Source organism: Schistocerca cancellata, chromosome 2, assembly GCF_023864275.1.
Source record: "Schistocerca cancellata isolate TAMUIC-IGC-003103 chromosome 2, iqSchCanc2.1, whole genome shotgun sequence".
NCBI classification, from domain to species: domain Eukaryota; kingdom Metazoa; phylum Arthropoda; class Insecta; order Orthoptera; family Acrididae; genus Schistocerca; species Schistocerca cancellata.
In genome coordinates this window covers 1,149,973,180-1,149,996,271 of record NC_064627.1, presented here as the reverse complement: position 1 = coordinate 1,149,996,271, position 23,092 = coordinate 1,149,973,180, and the positions used below count along the sequence as shown (strand labels likewise).

General features: G+C 37.1%; 1 protein-coding gene across 2 annotated transcripts in view; it reads left to right on the top strand.

Moving 5' to 3' along the window:
- The window catches only part of LOC126163187 (ATP-binding cassette sub-family C member 4-like), a 310,113-nt gene that overhangs the window by 145,321 nt on the left and 141,700 nt on the right, over positions 1-23,092 (top strand). For both annotated transcript variants that reach the window (XM_049920140.1, XM_049920139.1), the window contains exons 3-6: positions 3,222-3,359; positions 8,149-8,353; positions 10,477-10,702; positions 18,339-18,495. In XM_049920140.1, the coding sequence (XP_049776097.1) occupies positions 3,222-3,359; positions 8,149-8,353; positions 10,477-10,702; positions 18,339-18,495 (726 nt within the window). The remainder of the gene's footprint in view (positions 1-3,221; positions 3,360-8,148; positions 8,354-10,476; positions 10,703-18,338; positions 18,496-23,092) is intronic.

The following is a 23,092-nucleotide window of genomic DNA, read 5'->3' as shown; positions in this document are numbered from 1 at the left end:
GCTTCTCTGCAAGAACAACTACTGTTGTGCAGTTTCCCTCATGCAACATTTTTACGACTATTGATTCGTCATTGGACAACGAAATTAAAGTGCAAGTGCCAAAAAAGAAACAGAAGTTGAAAACTAAGTTCGAGAGTGAATGGTGTAAAGTTTACTCGTGGCTTCGAAAAGGTGAAGATGAGCATGATACTCACTATATCGTGTGTCTCTCATATTTTATTGATTCTCATGGAGGCGAAAATGACTTTAAAAAACACACAAGCACTGTAACACACAGAACTTCTCCTCGACAGTCGGCCTCGAAAACGCAGATGAAAGTAAGTTAACTTTTTAGTTTGTTTAGAAAAGACTTTGCATCACTGACTGATATGATTAGTAAATTGCCGCATAATTTTACGATACAAATTCCGCTTTTGGTGAAGTCTCAGAATGAATTTGAGTTTTTAATAATACTAATGAACCTACTTTACTAGGCATGTAAAGCTTGTAGAAAAAAGCATTATTAAGCGGAATGGTTGTCGTATGACAAAAATATATATATACCACGGAATTACAACTCAACACTGTTAACTCTAGTGAAGGCTGTTAAGAGTCAAATAATGAAGTACTTTGGACTATCAAGGAGAGACAGAAAGATGTGAGTGCTGCTATCAGACGCCTGAAATCGGCAGCCAAAATCAGGCGACATTTAAGAATGTTGATGACACTGTTTCTGTTTTCTTGCTCAGGTTGTTGTAATACTGGCCGATGGAATCTATTTGCTACTGTGTGGAATAATTATCTAAATGATACTGAGATAAAGAATCGTGTTAAATAGTCAGATTATGTTATCTGAGAATTTATGAAAAAGGTAGAGTGCCCACTCACGATCCCAATATTTCACACTGCAGGAATCTTGTGGACCTGGTTTCGATGTAATCTGCAGAAAGAAACTGCCAACGAGGACAATGCAGCGAAGACTGATGGATTCCAATAAACGTATGACAGATTTCAGTAATTGATACAAGGAGACGTACCATAAACATAGACGTCAAAGAGGGAAATAAGGAACTACAGAAGATATCCTAAATCAGTTATTGTTGTTGACAAGTAGGTGCTGACCGTGTAAAAAGTCAAGTAAATAATAGTGACCAAAACTGAGAACAAATTCTGACTGAAGAATAAAATCACAAATAAACCAAGAGTCCTGTCTCCTTTGACCGTTTGACGCATGTGAATATGCATCAAGGACGTATCACACCTTCTCCTTTAGATGGTTTCTTCTCGGTAATGGCAGTTAAAAGAGTCGAAGAACGTGAAAAGGACTCAGAAGTTGAAAAGGAGTGAAACAGGCTTGTAGGCCGCTCCCCATGTTATTTAATCTGTATACTCACCATGCGGTGAAGGAGACCTAGGGGAAATGGGGAAATCTAGAGAGGAACTGAAGAATGGAGAGGAGAAATTAAAACTTTGAGGTTTGCCGGTGGCGTTGTAGTTCTGTCAGAGACCAGCGGACTTGAAAGAGAAGTTGAACGGTATATATATGTCTTTAACCCATCATCTTCCAGTGATCTATTTTTAGACTCTATTGGTTTTTATTTTATTACTAATAATGGGACAATTTATATAGAATTCCAGATATTACATTATAAACCTACATGACTGACGGTAATTGTTGCAAATTTTTTATTAGTGAACACACAAACAATGGGATTTTTCTTGTATTTTAAAATGAGCCGACAGTTTCCACAAATGCTTAGATCACTTGGTGGAAACAGTATCGTCTGGTGACACAGCTGTAATGAAAGTCATTCACTAATAGCATTCAGATCTGGTAGTGGAGTTGATGAGTGAAGTTTTCTTTATTTAGTGTAGCACTATAGAACAGAGAAAATGTAAGCACACTGTGATGTAGTGTTTAAAGGCATTACAATGAATGAAGTTTTAGACATTATAAATAACGACAGTTTTGAAGGACTGATTGAGGGAAACAGTGAAAATGTTGATGTGGTTATTGTTCATCCGTATAATTATGCTTTGAAAGATAAACCTGAGGCAGATGATGGTGCAATAGGTACTGTGAATGTTCTGGATATTCCTGGATCAGTGAAAGTTCATTTTCAAAGTACTGAAAATATGGGTTTGGGACTGTGGACAATGAAGTAATGGGTGCAGGGGATTGAGTAAACTCAAGAAAACAGAAGAAACTGATGACTTACAGTAAAATGAAGCCAATACACACAAATCCTAAAAACGACGTTTCAGCTGATGCATTTCTAGATGAAATGAAAAGCAATGTAAGGTATCTTACTTCATTTGAAGTCGGAGAAAATACCTTGAATTTCAACAATCCATTTAACTACATCGTGAGAGAATCAGTGCTATATTAACAAGCAGACAAACTCCCAGATCATTATTCGCATGCATGTTTATTAATTATTTTAAGCATATTTAAATACTTCACTTTTCTGATGTTGAACCAGTCATAGATACTTTAATAGGAAATTGGTTAGTATTATTTACATAATATGGTAGAATGTGGCTTGGGAAATTGTCTCGTTCCATATCCTGTGGTATGTTTACAACATGGATCACCAGGACTCGAAATAAATATATAAAATATCGAAAATAATAGAGACCAATTATAACATCACTAACATGAAAAGAAAGCTACCAGTACAGAAATATGCATGTAAATTACCTGATTATTACGTGTTAATAGGGAGATGTACTAAAAGGGAAATGTTTCTGTTTACCCCATTCTTCTATACTTCCTCACCGAGCGAGGTGGCGCAGTGGTTAGCACACTGGACTCGCATTCGGGAGGACGACGATTCAATCCCGCATCCGGCCATCCTGATTTATATTTTCCGTGATTTTCCTAAATCGCACCGGGCAAATGCCGGGATGGTTCCTTTGAAAGAGCACGACCGACTTCCTTTCCCATCCTTCCCTAATCCAATGAGACCGATGACATCGCTGTTTGGTCTCGTCCTCCAAACAACCAATCAACTATACTTCCTCCAATATATTTTTCATAACGTCTATGAAGGTAAAGTTCAAGATAAGCAGGGTTGTACACAGGGACACCGACTACCTTTCTTCCTGAGTACTGAAAATGATTCACATAGCTACACCGTGAACCCTCTGTCACACACCGTGCAGAAACTACAATGAAGCTGTAGAAAATAAGGACCTCTATTTATACCATTTGTGCTAATGAATTCAAATTCTCTTTTCAGCAACTGGAATAAAGAGATATCAAAGGCCAAAAAGGATGCTACATACAAACCAAGTCTTCTCAAGGCCCTTATAAAGACATTTGGTCAGCAGTACGGCCTCTTGGGGATATTTGTTGCAGTGAACGTTGTAATTGTGAAGTAAGTACCATTTACACTTCTTATCTCTTCACTAAACATAAAAATTCATGTTTATTTACACAAAAAAAAATTATGATTAAAACAAATTTTGGTTGTTCAGTTTTCTTGTAACTCATGATGCTAATACAAACCAGATTTCATGCCTGGTAGTCTTTTCATTACATATTCAAAGGCCTAAAAATATTGTCCGAAATATTTCCACTTTTAATCAAACCCACTGAAAAAAAAGCTGCAATATGTACAAATAATTTAAGAGAAGCCCAAAGCGGTATTAAAATTTTTTTTATAGTAGTCAGTGAACATAAGCGAACAGATAAACTACAGGAGTCTGCTCTTCAAGCTTTATACAGCACAGAACATTACACGTAGGTAGTTTTTGCTCTCATTGTATGCTGGCAACAGGAATCTGCTTTACCAACTCTTCTTATAATCATCAACTTTGTTAATGCAGTTAGTACACTGAACATCTTATAAATGAAATGTCCTGTATAGTATGCAGTTTAAACATAGGAAGGTCAGAAATCAGTCTGTCAATTTTAACTGACATTTCCAGTTGTTTCCCTTAGTAACAAATGGCTAGTATCAATATTTCTTCCCCAAAAAGGCTCCAATTTCTTTCCATATACGTGTCAAATTGAGCAAGGAAACCATGGGAACCCTAAGACACCATCATCCACATATAAAATGCACACACAGACTAGTGGTATGATAAATACACCTTATTATGCTCAGCCACAAAAATACATATGTGTAGACATTAATGAGCTACAGAGAAAAGGAAGCAGCAAAGAAAATGAGAAGTTAAAGACACACTGTACTTGTCACATATCAATTAGCCAATTGGGTCATTCTCACACTGCCCCCTCCCCAGGTAAGGTAAGCTTGTGTGTGGACAGCTGGTAGGAGATAGCAGGGTAGTAGTGCGAGATCTTGGTTCCCCTGTTGTCATCGCGGTGCCATCAAAAGTTGGTGGAAAAGCCCAGGGGGGGGGGGGGGGGGTAACGTGCTTGATGGAGGCATTGGTCTCATGTAGTTGTTCGAGTGCAATCTGAAGGACGTGTCATGAAACCAGTGAACCAACCATAGGTGGTACAAATGTGAAGCACCGTTGTGTGTGTGGTCACGCTGCTGCTGTGTGAGGAACACTGTTGCACTGGTGAGTTGCCTTAAGCATCCATAATGTTTTGCAAGCTGCTTGTAGTTCCCATTCCATTTCCATCAGAGTAGCTTCTAATACACTGTTCTCCATAATTACGTAACTTGTTAGTTCGACACGACTTTCATAATAGTTAACCGTATTACGAAGATTGTGTACAAAGTTGTGATGTTAGGACTCCCAGTAGCATCGATCATTATTTGAAATAGAAATACTTAAGTTGTCCCCTTGTGAGTGGTGTGTGTCTTCGAACAATCATTTACACTAAGAATAGTGCAACTATTGATGGAATGTATCAGTTGGACATTCTGTAAATGTACAGTCAAAGTGGTCTTCATGAGGGAATCAGTGGCCAAAGGTTGAGCAATATCAGTTAACATGGAAGTCCACTTATAGCTATTGGTGAGACCAACATCGAACACCAAAGTCTTGTGACCATAAATGCATATTATGGAATTAACTGCTGGTAAGGGGACCATACTGGTTTGTTTGCCTTCCAGGTAGTACACGGGTAGCGGCATGCAGGTCTGCAATCCTGTGTTACTAAAAACATTAAGCCAGAAAACTGGATGGTGATGAAGAGCCTCTGTGATGTAGTGGAGTGTCAAGCTGGATGTGACAATGTTGTCATACTGCAGCTGTCAGCTCAGTGAGTAGTATTATGAGGATTGTGTATCATACAACATCAATGGGCATTTTGTGGTAGGGGTTGTAGATCAATGTCATTCTGTGCTCCACCTGAAGCAGATCACATTATGGTGTCTGGGTGCGAACACGGTTTCGTGCACTTTGTAGTTTTATAGCCACAACATCTCTGAAACCAGCAAATAACCACCCAAATTAGCTTGTAACTGCATGGTGCGGAATGGCATGGTGTATACGTGTGCTTTTTGCAGCCGCAGTCTGTAGTTGCAGTGTTTCTATCTGCTTAACCAGCTTCTCAGTGTTGGCTCTGAGAGTTCAGAAGTACTTGGGTATCCTCAAAAGTTGTCAGGTGAAGGCAGCATCACAGCAAAACAATGATGCATCAGACTCGTCCAGAATGGATCGGCAGTCTTTGATAGGCACAGGAGTTGTCATGGTGGCCATTGTGTTGTGCAAGCCAAGCTATGTGTGTGCTCTATTGGCAGTTTGGTGCAACTTCCATAATAGCTGTCATTTGAGGGCAATTAACATTAGCTGTATCTGAGTTGAGAGTTGTTGTAATATGTAGTAGCAAAATGTCCCAAATAGTATCAATTACTCCACGAAATGTCACCTGAATTCCAGAGGTTTCTTGTCACCTAGCCGCTCATACAGGATTTGCATGTACCTTTGATCTGAGAAGAAATAGCTCGTTGATTGAGGTTACTGATCGCTAAAGTGATCTCTTCAAATTCGTCTCAGATGTGCTGTTGGCTGAAAATGTTCTCCATGATTGAAAAACATTTTTATGATTGATTTGGTGCAAATGGAGGGGCCCACATTTGCAAAAATAATTTGGAATGACTGTTAGAGCTGGCAGGCAGAAGTCTGTTGCTTTCAAAAGTGGTGTCAGCATGGGAGAAAGGACCAGGAGCATATTCACACTGGAATTACTGTCACTCGACACTACTGTATGGCTGTGCAAAGCATTGTTCTGTGGTTGCACACTGTATCTGGTGGCACAACTAATGGAGTTATTACCATGATATTCCTAGTTGGATCAATATGTGTCACAGAATCCAGTAGTTGAAGTACAGGATCTGGGCATTAGGTATGGTAGCCATGACTGTAAGTATCTGTGCAAATTGTGGCAGAAAATCTATCCACAAGAACACAATTTCTTCTCCCAGTCTCAAATTAGATTTGGACATTATAAACTGTAGATAAAATGCGTACATGGTCTAGTGGTGTGATAATTACACAGCTACAAAAATTCAAGTGTGTAGACAATAATGAGTTATGGGAAACAGGAAGCAACAAAGACACATTGCACTTGTCAGATATCAATTAGCGATTGTGTCACTCCCACAAGTCTATAGTCTTAATTAGTTTCTGCACTATCTCACTGAGTGAACACTGGAACAAGTTTGAATTGCACGAGAATGAATCATTTGAAAAGTTTGCTTTCGGATGCCACACTATTGTTGAGTGGAGGGGAAGAGGCCCAGAGGAAGACCAAGATATAGATGGGTGAAGGGAGTGAAGGAATGTGTGATGAGAAGAGGAGAGAACTGGACAAAGGTGGAAGAGGAGGAATGGTGGAAAGACAGAACACGATGGAGAGGCTTGTGTTCCCGACAGACCCAGCCAGTGGCTGGAAACTGTCCAAGATGATGATGACTATTGTTGAGGATACTAAGCTGCAACTGAATGCTGGAATGGGTTACATGATGTTTCCTCTGACACATCTAATTGCAGTCCTAATTCAGATTATGCTTGAGGAAGTCTTCATGTATGCATATAATAACACAACATTCAGCTGTTGAAAATCATGTGATTACTGTAGTTGAGTTAACCCTTTGAGCACCAAAGATTTCTGCCTGAAACGACCATTTTATTAATTTTATTTTGAAGTCCCAGTGCCTTTTGCATAAAATCACCAGCCTTATTGCAAGGCAGAGACATCTGGTGGCACACTGAGATAGGTAGTGATCATCCAATGCAAACCAATTGGGATAAAGCCTACAGTAAATCTTTACATCATACACCTGCTGGATGTGTAATGCATATTCTGGCTTCACACATCATGCAGTGTGATGCATGCAGCAAGAATACGCACTACACCTCCGGCATGATGTTAAGATTTACTGTAGGCCTGATCCTGTTTGGCTTGCATTAGAGTGTACCACTTGCCGTAATAAGGACACTGTGCAGTATTTTAATGTCATGACAAGGGACATTTATTTACCTGCTGGAATATTTTATGCACAATACACCATATACCCATCACTATCAAATATCAGCCACTCTGAAGGTGCCTAAATAAAGGTGAAACACGTCATTGGGAAATAATAAAAAATGTTAACACTGCAACGTGGTCTGTTTGTTTCTTTACATCATACATACTGGTTGCTGTCATGAACTGGAAATCGTTCTGCAAGTTTCAAAAACTATTGTTAACTGAAGAATCTAGGAATTTACTATGGCTCTGCTGCCTCCCCGAAGTTTTACTTCCATAGATACTGTGAAGGTTCCCTTGTGGACTGTGAAGACAAGATTATACTAATTGCAGCATGTACAGAGGCTTTCAAGCAGTCTTTCTAACCATACCCTATAAGAAAATAGAACAAGAAAAACCCTAATATGTGGTACAATCAGAAGCACCCACTGCAATGCACTTTACAGTGGTTTGCATGGTATGGATGTAGAAGAGGTTGTATATATTTGTATGTCTCAGTGCCTGGTAAGTAAATACTCCTCTTCTGAATCAAATGATTTAGTGTGTGTGTTATAGCGGCTGGTGAAATTTTGTATGACAGAAATAATGGTGATATTCACTGTATGTTAGTGTAGATCTTAGCTTTAATTGATTATTGTCATTTAATGTTCATTTGACAGGTAACACATTTTCTTTCAAAATTGTAAGAAGTTTCTCCTTGTTTCACTTGCTTGTATTTTGCAAAAATGTAGCTCCTGCTGTACTGAAATCAAATTGTACTGTTTACACAGCACTTCCAGGCCAATACTTCTAGGTCTCCTCTTGCAGTATTTCACACCTGATACAACAGTCACGGAGGAGGCAGCTCTCTGGTATGGAGGAGGGCTAATCGTCGTATTGTTTCTGTGTCTCTTCATGAGTCATCACAGTGGCTTCATTGCACAGCAAATAGGGATGCGTATCCGTGTAGCTATTTGTTCACTTATCTACAGGAAGGTGAGTTTGTTTCACTGTGCACTCTCTTCTCTACATCTCCCTCCTATTCTCAATTCCTCCCTCTGGTTCTCTTGATTTCTTACTTTATTCTGCTGGAGTGTATTTATAAGCAGACATTGTCATTAAAACAAAAAAATGGTACCCAATTATTGAATAATTTCATAAGGTTATATCTTCACTAGCACTGAATATAAGTTCTTCATCTTACCACAATATCAGGCAGTTTGAAGTTTTTAAACTGATGCATTTAATCCAAGCCTTATGTATGCAACAGATGTCAAAGTGGTAGCCTCACTCTCTAGCCATTTTTAGAAGGTCTGGTGAATAATTTCTGAACAATGCATTTCTTTAATTTGTTTGACATTAGTGTCACTTGTAAATCATGTGCTTAACAAATTGTCGAGGAATCTAACATATCATATGTCTGTTTGTGTCTGTGTATGTGCGGATGGATATGTATGTGTGTGCGAGTGTATACCTGTCCATTTTTCCCCCTAAGGTAAGTCTTTACACTCCCGGGATTGGAATGACTCCTTACCCTCTCCCTTAAAACCCACATCCTTTCGTATTTCCCTCTCCTTCCCTCTTTCCTGACGAGGCAACAGTTTGTTGCGAAAGCTTGAATTTCGTGTGTATGTTTGTGTTTGTTTGTGTGTCTATCGACCTGCCAGCACTTTCGTTCGGTAAGTCACATCATCTGTGTTTTTAGATATATTTTTCCCACGTGGAATGTTTCCCTCTATTATATATATATATAGTCACACACACATTCATGCTAAGACATCTCTCATACACATGACCACTGTCTGGCAACACCAGTGCTCTTAAAGATGTGACAAATATAAGCACTTTTACAACCTGTTATGCCAAAAGTTGGCCTAAATATGTCCTATTACAAAAAAGGTCTAAGTAAGACTTAAAATGCATAAAAAATACATTTTTCTACATTACAATACCTAGATCACACATAAAATGTTGCAAAACCCATGCTCAAGCTTAGGAGGAAAATCTGACTTGTTATTAAAATCCAGATCCTAATTATTACAACATTATTAGTATTCCTACTTTTTTAAAGTTCTGATGAAAATTGCATATTTGCAGAAACATAAATGTTACAAAAAGTTTTACAATATTGAATTAATGCTTGACACTGGTTACATTCTCAAACAATTTCTCTTTTTGTGCAAAATCTTATTAAGCATTAACTTTAAACAATTCCTTTTTGAAATATGCAAATTGTTGTTAAATTGCAGGGTTCAATATTTAGCTCACATTATTTGATCTAACGAGATCTCTTATAAACTATAGTATAGATTACTGCATTAATTGTGGACTATTTTACAGTTTTAATAATTGGTCTCACTTTACACAGTATATGTTTAAGGCTTTCTATTTGATAATTTGTCTATATTATCATGTTACACACATGAGTTATTATTTTACTGCAATTGAAATTATTTTTTTACTAGAGTGGAGATGTACAGCAGTATCCCAAATGATACAGCTTTACTATCTTGTTAATAAAATAGTGTAGCAAACATTAATACTCAGAGGTCATTTAGTTATTCCCAGTAGTGTGAGATAATGAATAATAAATAAGAAAGAAACACATACAGTTTTAAAGATACAATAACATAATACACAATACCATGTATCCAGTGGTACACCAAAAACCATGTATTGCATACTCCTGTACAACATCTAACACTGTTACATTACAAAATGTACAACCAAAGATGAGATCCTATTTGGTTACATGGCAGCATTGTCAGACACTGCCATGTTACAAAACAGAATCCACATACTATATGCATATCTCACCAGATGACCCGAATTAGGTGATAATATAAACAAATATCCTTAATGTTCCTCTTTGACGTAGTTGTAAGTAATGTATTCAAGTTGCATTCAGTGTTGGTGAAAACACAGCCTTATGAAATTGTGTATTGTAAATGTTATTTAATTTTTTTTCGGAAAATACTGACTGATTTATACAGAGAAATTGACTGAAATAATTTCTTAGTGGTCTTTCATGTATTATTACTTTAACATTGTTACCTTACTGTTCCTTAAGACTTTCTATCTGGTTAAAACATGTTGCTCATATTTATAATATTTTCCAGACAATTCGTTTGAGTAAAGCAACGGCAGGACAAACAGCCACAGGAAAGATGATAAATCTTCTTTCAAATGATGTTAATCGGTTTGATTTTGTAACATTTTTCCTTCACTACTTCTGGATAACTCCATTAGAGACAGTTGTGGCAACATATTTCATATGGAAAGCAGTTGGATGGGCAGCTATTATAGGAGTTGCTGGAATTTTTCTTCAGACGATGCCTGTTCAGAGTAAGTGTTACTTTTTCTGGTAGATCTTCCTTAGATGCTGTTGTTCATATTTTAGCCATGGAACAATCTGTAATCAGTCTCCTACTTTATGTATGATGACTTACATTTAACAATAAACTTCTGATGCCATCCTAAAAGAAACAAAGATGCCACTTCCACATTTTGTACCATGAGACTACTTTCTGAAATGTTAAATGAGACTCTAGATATTTGTATACTTCTGTACTTAAGTGAACATTTTTCTGAAAAATGCTATTTTCCTGTCACACCCTTCACCATCTGGATCCTCCCCTTCATCACCAACTTTTCTGCATTGTGCAGACGGGAGTTTTCCTTTCTGCTCCCCATTTTTCCCCTCCTCTCCCTCCCCAGCAGCTTCTCAATGCTACACCTGTCAGTCCTGTCCAGCCAACTCTAGACACTGCATGCTCCACCAGGCAGCACCAATTCCTCTTCAACCACCCGTACCCTGCTGCCCCTCTCCCTTGAGTGCCCACTCCACTTCCGTTCAACATGTTTCTGTTGCAGTCTGGCCAGAGTGGCTGGAGGTAGGGCCATGTGCCTCTGAGATGTGCTCACTTGTATGAATGTTGTGAGTTTCTCTTTCCCTCTCTTTCTTTCTTTTCCTTCCTGGAGAAGGCTTTGTCTGGAATCTAGTGTGTACTAGTCTTTGCATTGTGCCTGTCTGCAGCTTAACATGTCATTTTTATGGTGAGTATCAATCTATCTTTTATGAAAATTTTGAAAGTATGATGCAATTGAATGTAAAAACATGAGTCCCCAACAATCAATATTTCCCTCTCATTCCATCCAGTAAGTTTCCCTTGATCTGAGGTTCTTGGTGATTTTTCCGAACTCTCCCCATTTCCTAAACCTCACAAGTCCTTTTCCTTCAACCTTCTTCCTTCTCCTTCAACCCTTCTATCAGATGAATGAGTCACTGGCTCTGAAAGCTAGCAGATTTAAATACCTTTTTATGTGTGTTCTCCTGCCACCATTTGATGAGTAGATTTTTTACCTATCCAGTTACTTTATGAAACTTCATATTAAAATAGAGGGAATATTACTTATGTTATAGCTTATGTTAATTTAAAGCATCTGTGTGAGAAAACTCATAAGTAAATAAGGAATTGCCCAACGGGAAATTCTGTAATTCACTCTTAAAATGCAACTATATTACTCACAAGACATTTTATGTGCTACAGCAGGTTGTCATGCACATATATGCCATTGTGTATGACTCTTTTCTGTACAGTGATTGTTTTTGATGCTAGTGTTAGACACATACACTGCACACTGCACTGTTGTTTGTGAGAAATGTGAGGCTTGGCAATGACGAAGGACTGCAGTGAATATACACAATTTATTGTGACACAAGTGCCAAAATATTGTTTTTCAAAGAGGACTATGCAACGTATTCTAGAACTAATAGTCTTAATATGCTTCTGTTTTGTAAAAAATATATCTCTGTTAGAGCAGTTTTCCAAAAACTGATTCTGTAGCTCATTAATAAATGTAAATACACGTAGTAAACTAATTCATTTCATTTTCAAATAACATACAGCTATAATTAAGCATACTGCCAAAAGTAGTTGAACTAACATGCTCCATAGATTTTTTGTGTGTGGCACTTTTGATTCAATTCAAGATCTCCCTGCAGTCTTAAAACATGAACGTTGCCAACTTCTTACATTTTGTTGTTTGAAAAGACTGCAGTTATAGGTTTGGAGTTCTGTGAAAAGTGAGGAATTTTACTCACTGGTGAAGTCTTTTCAAAATATAATAAAGGTATTATCCATCTCCATCAGAAGTGTAATCCGGGTTGCAGTATCAAACTGTTTCATGTATTAACAAGTTCCTTCTCATATGGCTGCACTGTATTGTGTCATTACCTAATTTAAATTCGATCAGTCTCAAAATATCAGTGTTCCATCATTAGACGCCAACAGTAGACCTCTACACCTATGTCAAACAAATTGCCATTACTTGAACAAAACCAGAAGCAGGCACTATAGATCAGGGAAACTAGAGTTTCAATATGGCGGCAAGTGTACACGTAACTTTAAACCGCTCTGCAGTTTTTGAGGACTTAATTTCAATCAAGTGTATTGTTTGTGACGAAACAGTGCTAAATGGAATTAGAATATGCGTGTTTAAACATAAATGGTGCCATTCACACTGCTATGCTCAAGAAGATTTACATATACAGTGTAAATGTGACATAGAGTGTAACGGCCGCGAGATCGCGAGTGAAAAGTGCTACGCGGGAATAGAAGACAGCGTGCATGACGAACTTCAAAAAGAACTTGACATTATAAAAAAATATATAAAAACAATGGAAAATTTGGTACTAACCATACGGGAACTGTCTGAATCGTCAAGGCAACAAGATCTCATTAATGCTAGCCATAAAATTCGTAGATCTGCACAACCAAATGTACAAAGTGTAAACAGTACGACTGTAACTAGAAATATGAACGAACTGATCACTCAAAAAGACACAAGTGAATTAAACGCAAGAAAAGAAAGTATTAATAGTGCATCTATGGATAAAAATATGAACAAACTATCCACACAAAAATATACATGTGGATTAAACGGAGAAAAACACAAGGTAAATATTCGTAAATAAAAAAAAAGTAAACAACCACGTTATGCATAAGCAAGGATACAAGCAACAGACATATATTTTTGCAGATAGCCATGGGAGAGGAGTTACGGAAATTATGAGAAGAAATCACCCAGACCTTAATGTAACAGGCATCATCAAACCAGGCGCGCCATTACGCGAAATTCTGAAAAACAGTGACAACATATTAACGACGGGTAACAGCTGCATCATAACAGGAGGCGCAAATGATGTTTACTGTAATGAAACTTTGCGTGCAATGAGAATCCTAAAGGAAACAAACAAAAGGATGCCTCGAGTGCATTTCTACATTGTTAGTATCCCCAGGAGACACGATCTGATGGAAAACTCGTGCGTAAACATCGAGATTGTTACAGCAAACAGGCTGTGAGAAAATATGTAGAGGTTTCCAGAATACGACTTTCGTGGAGATAAACAGTGTTCACAGAGAGCACTTCACAAGACATGGTCTCCACATGAACGTAAAAGGGAAAAAGATTATTAGTGCCGAAATACTTAAATTTATTAATGAGTCATCTGTAATGGAAGTGTCTCCAATCCCAATTCCGCCAAAACAAGAGTTGTCTGTAACAGTGGAACCATCATTATCTGCAGTAGAGCTACAACAAACACCAGTAGCAGCAGCAAAGGCTCAGATATTCTCAGCAGCAGTGTCAGATAAACCAATAGCAGCAGAATCACCACAATCATCAGCAGAGCTGTCGTCATCAGCAACAGCATCCAGAACAGCAGACCCCATAATACTACCTCAAGGCAATGAAAATGCATGTGAGGAAAATATACAAAGGTCATTAGCCGCAGCAGCTAACAAAGAAGGGCAGTCACCAAGTCGGGGAGCACAGGAGCCACCAGCAACAGCAACCACACATAAGAGGTACCTGAGGCCTGGGAGATCAACAGCAGAAGCAGCTTCCAATCAAGACAGATGCCTGAGGACTAGGAGACCTGTTACACTAAGTGAGGATTTTTTATGGTACCGAGTAAGCAGAAAGAGAACATGGAAAAAGATGTAAGTAAAACTGTCCATCTTAAATACCAGTGTGACAATAGTGAGAGGAATATAAACACCGGACAAAGACACGGTCCAGGTTTAATGACACAAACTGAAAAAAATCACTGCATAGTACCAGAAACAAAGGGAGCAAGTGAAGTGCTTAGTATATTACAGGAAGGGGAACTATTACATTTAAAGCCAACTGTTAGAATACTTCACCAAAATGTTCAATACATAAACAATAAAACAGAGGAACTAGAGGTAATATTACAGGAGTATAGGCCAAACATTCTAGTAGTTACAGAACATGGACTAAAAGAAAATCACATAGGAATGTACAACTTGAAGAATTATGTGAAAGTAGCCAGTTTTTGCAGAACTTCCTATAAAGGTGGTGGGGTTGCCATTTTTTCTAACTATAAATCAACTAAAGCCATAAATATAACAAAATATGCTATAGAATTGAGCTTTGAAGCTACAGCACTGGAAACTAAAATTGCTGGGAATTTATGTTGTGTATTATGTACCAAATGGTATAATTAAAACCTTCTTTGAACAGCTGGAAGATATAATCCAACACCTCTCAAAAACATATGCTTATTTGATCATTATAGGAGATCTGAACATAGACACGAGTAAAAATACAGACAATACTAAGACCCTACAGGACTTATTGTGCATATACAATCTAAAAATAAAAACAGATAAACCAACCAGAGTAACAAAGCATAGTGAAACTATTATTGATCATGTAATAACAAATATTCCTACATGCTATTGTGACACACAGGTAATAAACTCCACATTAGCATACCATTTTGCAATCATGATAGACATAAATACAAAGACTAGTGATTCAGTGCAGAAGATGTGGGAGATGAGAAGACAGAACTACCCAAATAACATAAATCTGCTAAAAAGGATGTTAGAGGCAGAAAACTGGGAAACAATATATGCAGCTAAAGATGCAAACACCAAATGGAACCAGTTTTATTCTTTATTCAATTATTATTATGATGTTACATGTCCTGTTAGTAAAAGGCTTGTCAAACAGCAACAAAAAAAGAAAAGCTGGGTGACTGGAGAAGTAATCCACGCCAGAAATAATCTGAGAGAGTATTATGAGCTCTCCAAACAAAAAAATACTGAGGCCTACAACACACTGTATAAAATAAAAAAGAAAGAGTACTGTAGTTTTATCAGAGAAACTAAAGCATCATTCATCAGGATGTCTATAGATAAGGGAAAGAACTACTCAAAAGGTTTATGGTCGTTCATTAATGAAGAGAGACGAAAAGTAACAAATCGGGCAGAGGACATCTGCCCACTGATGGGTGGGAAAAGCAACGCAAACCCTCTCGAAGTAGCCAGTACTTTTAAAAGATATTATATTACTGCAGCAGACGAATTAATAAGTCAAAATAAAACAGATGCAGTAAGTAAATTGTTAAACCCCCCACATACAAATCATACTATGGTTTTCATACCTACAACAGATGCAGAAGTGTCAAACATAATAAAAAAAACTTAAAATTAAACATTCATCTGGCTTGGATGGTGTCACATCACATCTCATAAAGGAATGCAGGGAATGTATATTAAAACCATTGACACACATGCTGAATGCTGCAATAGAAGAAGGTATATTTCCAGATTCACTGAAAGTAAGTAAAGTGAAGCCAATATTTAAGAAAGGGAACAGGGATGAATTAGGAAATTACAGGCCAATATCATTGATCTCAACATTTGCTAAAATCTATGAAATGATAATAAAGAATAGAATTGTAAGTTTTATAACAAAGTACAGTATACTGCATTCATCACAACATGGTTTCAGAGAAGGGAAGTCAACAAAAACAGCATCAACAGATATAATTGAGCACATTCTTAATTTACTTGACAGGCAACAAAAGACTTGTGGGATTTTTATGGACCTATCTAAGGCATTGGATTGTGTGAACCACTCAAAATTAATGATGAAATTATATCAGTATGGAATTAGAGGAAAATGCTATGACATACTTAAATCATACATTACAAATAGGAAACAATGCACAGAAATCAGACATACTAGTGGAGGAAATATAACAAACTACAGATCAGAATTACAAACAGTTAAACACAGTGTGCCGCAAGGGTCTGTGCTTGGGCCAATACTATTTATACTCTACGTAAATGACTTCCCTAGCTATATAAATCAGAAACTTATAATGTATGCTGATGACACAACAATCATTTGCACAGCTGACACAAAGGAGGAGCTTGAGAAGGAAACACTCCTGACTATTGAAAATGCAAATAAATATTTAACACAAAACAACCTGTTTATGAATCAGTCTAAAACAATGAATGTAGTATTTCAGACCAAGCATAGTGAAAATTATAATATAAATGTTAATATAAATGGAAAGACTATTAAAGAAGTAACCAGCTCAAATTTTCTAGGTACTATAATAGACAAACATTTGGCATGGGGGGAGCACATAGATGCACTGTGTAAAAAGATAAACAAACAGATCTTCATCATACATAAAACAGCTAAGACTGTGGATTATAAAGTCCTCAGATCAATGTATTATGGACTTGTCTTCCCACATTTGTCTTATTCATTTCATATATGGGGAAATGCACAAGCTGGCTACCTAAAAAGAATATTCACAATTCAGAAAAGGGCAGTGAGATGCATTGCAAAAATACCACCAAGACAGACCTGTAGGCAAGCTTTTGTACACTATAATATTATGACAGTATATTCACTGTACATATACCAAAGCATAATGGCGGTAAGGTCAAGTAAGAAACACCTCCTAAATAAAGATGTACACAAACACAGTACAAGAGGAAATGAATATTACTACATGATAAACAGAAATCTAAAACTGTCTATGACTGCCCCAGAAGAAGCAGGCAAAAGGTTTTTTAATAAACTCCCCAAAATCATTAAAAAAGAAACAGGTCTAAAATGCTTTAAAAATCATTTGAAACTATATCTCCCAGAGAAATGTATATATAGTTTGAGTGAATACTAAGATGGTGTTGAAATATATCATTACTGAAATGTACCTTTAAAAATTATCATTTCTGTATGTTGTTTGGATTTGTGTGTACATATAATGTGAAACATGTAAAACCTTTGTATGATTATGGACTATTTCTGTTTAATTATTTGTTTCATTTATATATAATGAAATCAAATTTGATGTTAATAGGCTATTGTATGACACACCCAATACTCTCAGCTGGATTTTCAGCTGGAGTCCATGGGCAAAGAATAAATAAATAAATCAGCTAAAATACGAGTGCATACTGAAAAATAATGCCACCGAATTTTGTATGAGAAAACTGTAAAAGTTTTTTTAAATGAAAAAAATGTTATTGACATTCTACATCTTTACACTATCAAAGTGGTGTCCTCAAAGATGTTCTTTAAGTTTTTTAAATTTATATAAATCAGATGGGATCGAGTCGGGACTGTATGAAGGATGACTGATAACAGCGAGCCCAAGGCATCAGATTGTTGCTGATGTTGCAGTGCTTTTATGTGGTCTGGCATTGTCATGCTAAAAGAGAAGGTGCTCTATGTGTGGATGATCTCATTTAATTTGGAACTTGATTACAGCATGCTGTTTCTCACACAGAGAAATAAATAAGTTACACACTGCGATTTGGAGCCCTCTAGTGACAGAGAGATGCAAAATGTAGACATGAAGAGTAAAAGTGTAGAATTCTAATAACATCTGTTTTACTTGAAATGTTTTAAAACTTATCAGATAAAAAAATTCAGAAGCATTACTTTCCAGCATGCCCTTGTGTATAGGGCAATCTTGCGCTGATATTGCAGACTACAACCTATTCATATTTTTTACCATTGTTAATACTTCCATGAAAGTAAAAAAATAACAGATACAGATGTGTTATGTACTCATTACAGTGAAACTTTCTTAGCCATTATTTTTTTTTATTTTTATTTTTTTATTTTTTTATTATTTTAGCTTACATAACACGGATGACTACAATGTATCGTTCAAAAATTGCTGTAAGAACTGATGACAGAGTTCGGCTAATGAATGAAATCATCACAGGAGTCCAAGTAATTAAAATGTATGCATGGGAAAAGCCATTTGAAAAAATGGTTGAAATTGCTCGAAGGTATGTCTTTATGCAATTACGCATCTTAAGAACTGTTTGTAATTGTCACAGTTGTAAATATCCTTGTATTTCATTAAGTACTGAGCAAGCCTAGTAGCACTTACTGCTTAGAAAAGCATCTACATGTAACAAGAATTTTCATGTATTATGTTCAAATGTTGTACACTGCAAAACAGTTAATCTATAAATTACATGTTAATCTGCAAGCTATTAAATTTAACAGGTTGTGGACTCTGGGTAGTTGGGTAGCAGAAATGACAGTTGTGTTGGTTGCAGGCAAATCATTAATAGTATTTATTAACAGAATTGTGGAGCATATGTGCTATGCATTCACACTATCATGCAGATAAGAATGAATTGAACTTTCAGGTATCACTCCAGAGATATCACTAAACTCAATGTTAACTACACACTGAATTTGTATATGATAAGTTGTCACTTGGAGTGCATGAGACAACCCTCACATCCCCCTCCCCAGCAGTGGTAGGAAGGCCTGGCAATGGTGTTGGAACCTCTTGTTCCTCTTCACTTCCTGCGTGAGCATCACTACACATGCTGTGGCACGCTAGAAAGCAGAGCAGGACTGGACAATTTCTTTGACATGCCCTTCTGGCTAGTTGTTATTTTACTGGCTGTTCAGGAATTAAGAGGCTGATAATTTGTACATAAGTGGTATGACCAATCTTTCTTTCTGGCACTAAATGTATGGGGGATGCCCAAGGGCTGTCCAGAGGGCATATTATTCCGCCTGTACTAATTCATCAATAGCAGCCTTAGTAGCTCACAACCTGTATGGAGCTAGCCAATGCACCTTTTGAAAGACTGGTGGGCACAATTACATCAGATGTAGTTGAGAGCTTGAGGAAGAAGCACATGTTTTTGTTTTTTTGCTAAGTACCCTAATGTAAAATTGGCGAGAGGTAGAAATGGACCCTGCAGGGGTCTTGGATACTGTGACTGTTGAAGACCAGAGGTCATATATCCAGATTGAAACTTTATGCAGTAAAAAAGAAATCCACAGTGCATTAAGTGAAGTTTGTGGTGAGTTTACAGTGGACCACAGCACAGTTTCACTTTGGGTTAATTGTATTCTTGGTGGTTGTAAGACCATAGATGATAATTCAAGACCTGGAAGGCCAAAAATATCAGCAGATGCATGAAGTGTGAAGCTTGTGGCAGATGCTCATGAAGAAGATCACAGTGTGACTTGTGAGGAACACTCTGAAGACACAGGAATTCCCCCAACATCAGTATTCCATATTATGACAAATGGTCTGAAGAAGAGTAAAATTTCTACAAGATGGGTCCCACACTGTCTGACTGCTAAGAGAAGCAGAAATGCCTGGACATTGCAACTTTGCTCAAACAATGATTCAACCATGAAGGTCAAGAATTTTTGTGTTAAACAGTTGCTATTGATGAAATATGGATTAGAGACTTTGAACTGGAGTTGAAATCACAGTCCAGTGAGTGGAGAACTTCAGATTATCTACATAAAAAAATAAAAAAAATCAGTGCACTCAATCAAATCCAAAGCAGATGATGATTTTTGCTTATGATCACTAAGGAGTCATCATGAAAGACAGCATCCCATGTGGCACAGGTGTCACAGCTATTATCCTAACTTCATGCACAATCTGCAAAAAATGCACAAAACCCAATCTCAGTTGCATAAGTCTGGGCCAGTCATATTGGCAATGTTATAGCCCAAACACCATATAGTTACAGATGGGAAGTGTTGCCACATCCTCCCTACAGCCTGGACATTACTAACAGACAGTCATGGCAGATATCTATCCACCATGCTCCATGAGAAAAATTGCAACATATAAGTGACTAGTGTAGTGAAACCAGGAGCGGGATGTAAAAATGTTGTAGACACCAACTCTCAGATGAAATTTATGCAGGAAAATGACTTTATCATCTGTATAATGGATTCAAATGATGTGGCAAAAAATGCAGCAGAGGTTTGCGTGAAAACCCTGCAGAATTTTTTACAAGTTAACAAATGCAGAAACACAGTAGTTGTCACACTGCCTCATAGGCACAATCTAATGTATAGTTCATGTGTAAACAAAGAAATTCGGAAAACAAACATTAAAATAAGGAAACTGTGTTCTCAATATGCTAAGTGTGATATAATGGATATAAGCAAGCTGCATCAAAATCTGCACACGAAGCATGGAAAGCATTTGAACTATGAAGGGGAAAGGTTTATTTGTGATCGTGTTAGTGAAATAATTAAAGACTTCTAAGGAATAGAACAATCTATCAGCTTCCTGCACATCCTTACAACAACAGCGAGGGGACACAACCTGCTAGAGCAAAACTACGACCATCAAGAAGTGAGGATTTTTACTGGCCATAGATGAAGACAGCACTTCCATAGTCCATCCCAGAAGTGTTCTTCAGATTAAAACAAAAGGAAGGCAGAGACAAATAAAGGTAAGTGATGACTCATATATGCCAAGCAGAAACCCCAAGTTTATAATAGTCCATCAAAATGTGCAGTCATTGCAAAACAAAATAATGAGCTAGAGGTATTACTGTCAGATCAATTAAAAGAAGTATCTGTAATGTGTTTTAGTGAACATTGGCTAACTGATGAGATGTTAGCAATCACAAGTATACAGGCTTATGTTATGACATCTTGTTTCTGTAGAAAAATACCTACACGTGGAGGAATGTGTATATTTGTGAAAGACAGTATCAGCTATTGCTGCCTAAAATCTCACAAAAAATTAGGAAAAGAAGGCGATTTTGAAATCTCTGCTGTGGAGCTAACCTCAATAAAAGTGATCATCATTTGCATGTACAGAAGTCCAAACTCAAACATAAAAATATTCTTTAACCAACTTGAAGGTAGTCTTGACAGTATCAGGGACCTAAACAAAACAGTTATAATATGTGGAGACTTTAACATTGACTTGAACAAAGTTTCAAAAGATAGAGGTGATCTTATGGTTATTTGTGCAACATACAACCTGCTCCAAATTATAAATTCCCCTACCAGAGTTACAAGTGTACCCAGCACCATTATTGATATGATACTCATAAACACGGATAGCCTCATATGTAGGTAGAAACTTCAACACAGGCTTCAGTAACCACTATGCACAGCTTCTTGAAATATCTTCAATGCCAAACTTAATTAAACAAACAAACAATAAAAATAGAAAGAATCTTCAGCCATCAAAACATTGAATACTTTAGGAATTTACTTAAGAAGGAAACATGGACTGAAATTTACAGATAGGAGAACACGGATGAGAAATTCAACACATTTACGGATACATTGACACATTATTTTAACATGTCATTTCCAGCTAAAAGTCCGCCCCCGCTATCTGAGTGGTCAGTGCGACAGACTGTCAATCCAAAGGGCCCGGGTTCGATTCCCAGCTGGGTCGGAGATTTTCTCTGCTCAGGGACTGGGCGTTGTGTTGTCCTAATCATCATCATTTCATTCCCATCAACACGCAAGTCGCTGAAGTGGCGTCAAATCGAAAGACTTGCACCAGGCGAATGGTCTACATGACGGGAGGCTCTCGTCACACAGCATTTCATTTCATTTTCCAGCTAAAAATCATAAAATCAAGTGTAGTAGGCTTAACAGAACAAATTACTCGTTGACAACAAGTATAAAAAAGTGATGCACTGAAAAACGAAGATTATATGAGAACTCCAAGTCTTTCATAGGATCCAATGAATTCCTTGCATATTTCAAGAATTATAAAATGATACTTAAAAAAGTGATAAAAGAAGCTAAAGTAATGGCAAATGACTGCTATATAAATAATGCCAATAACAAAATGAAAGCTGTGTGGAGTATAGTGAACCAGCAAACTGACAATGTTTCTCCTCAAAATTCCAATATTAAATTGAATTGTAATGGCAAAGAAATTGATGATCCTAAAGAAATAGCAGATGTGTTCAACACTTATTTTAGCAATATAAGTGAGCAATTAATCACTGAAATCAAACCTTGCAATATAAACTGCCCCAGTATCATCTGTAAATATCAACATTAATCCTACTTCACTGTTTCTCTTTCCAACAACCCATAAAGAAGTCCTGTCAGTTATCAGAACTTTACAAGTGAATCATTCCACTGCAATAGGTGGAATCCCAGACAGCCTTGTTAAAAAATGTGGAGATCTCAGTAGTGAACCATTAGCTCACCTTTATAATAGTTCCTTTCAAACTGGAATTTTCCCATCATGCCTAGAAACAGTTAAGCTCAAATCACTATTCAAAAAAGGTAAAAAGGATGAAGTGGCTAACTACAGGCCCATTCTCTACTATCTGTATTCTCAAATATCATAGAAAAAAATTTTCAAAGAAGAGTAGTAGACTTTCTGGAAGAGCACCAAACACTGTCCACAGCACATGGTTTCAGGAAAGGCTGATCAACTCATACAGCAATTTTTGAACTATTAAGTGAAGTACTTCAGAGACTAGATAATGTCAAAAATGTTATTGGAATATGTCTAGATATCTCTAAGGCTTTTGATATCATAGATCACACAAAACTATTGCCTAAGCTTGACAACATGGAGATTAGAGGAACATCTAACAACTGGATAAAGTCATACCT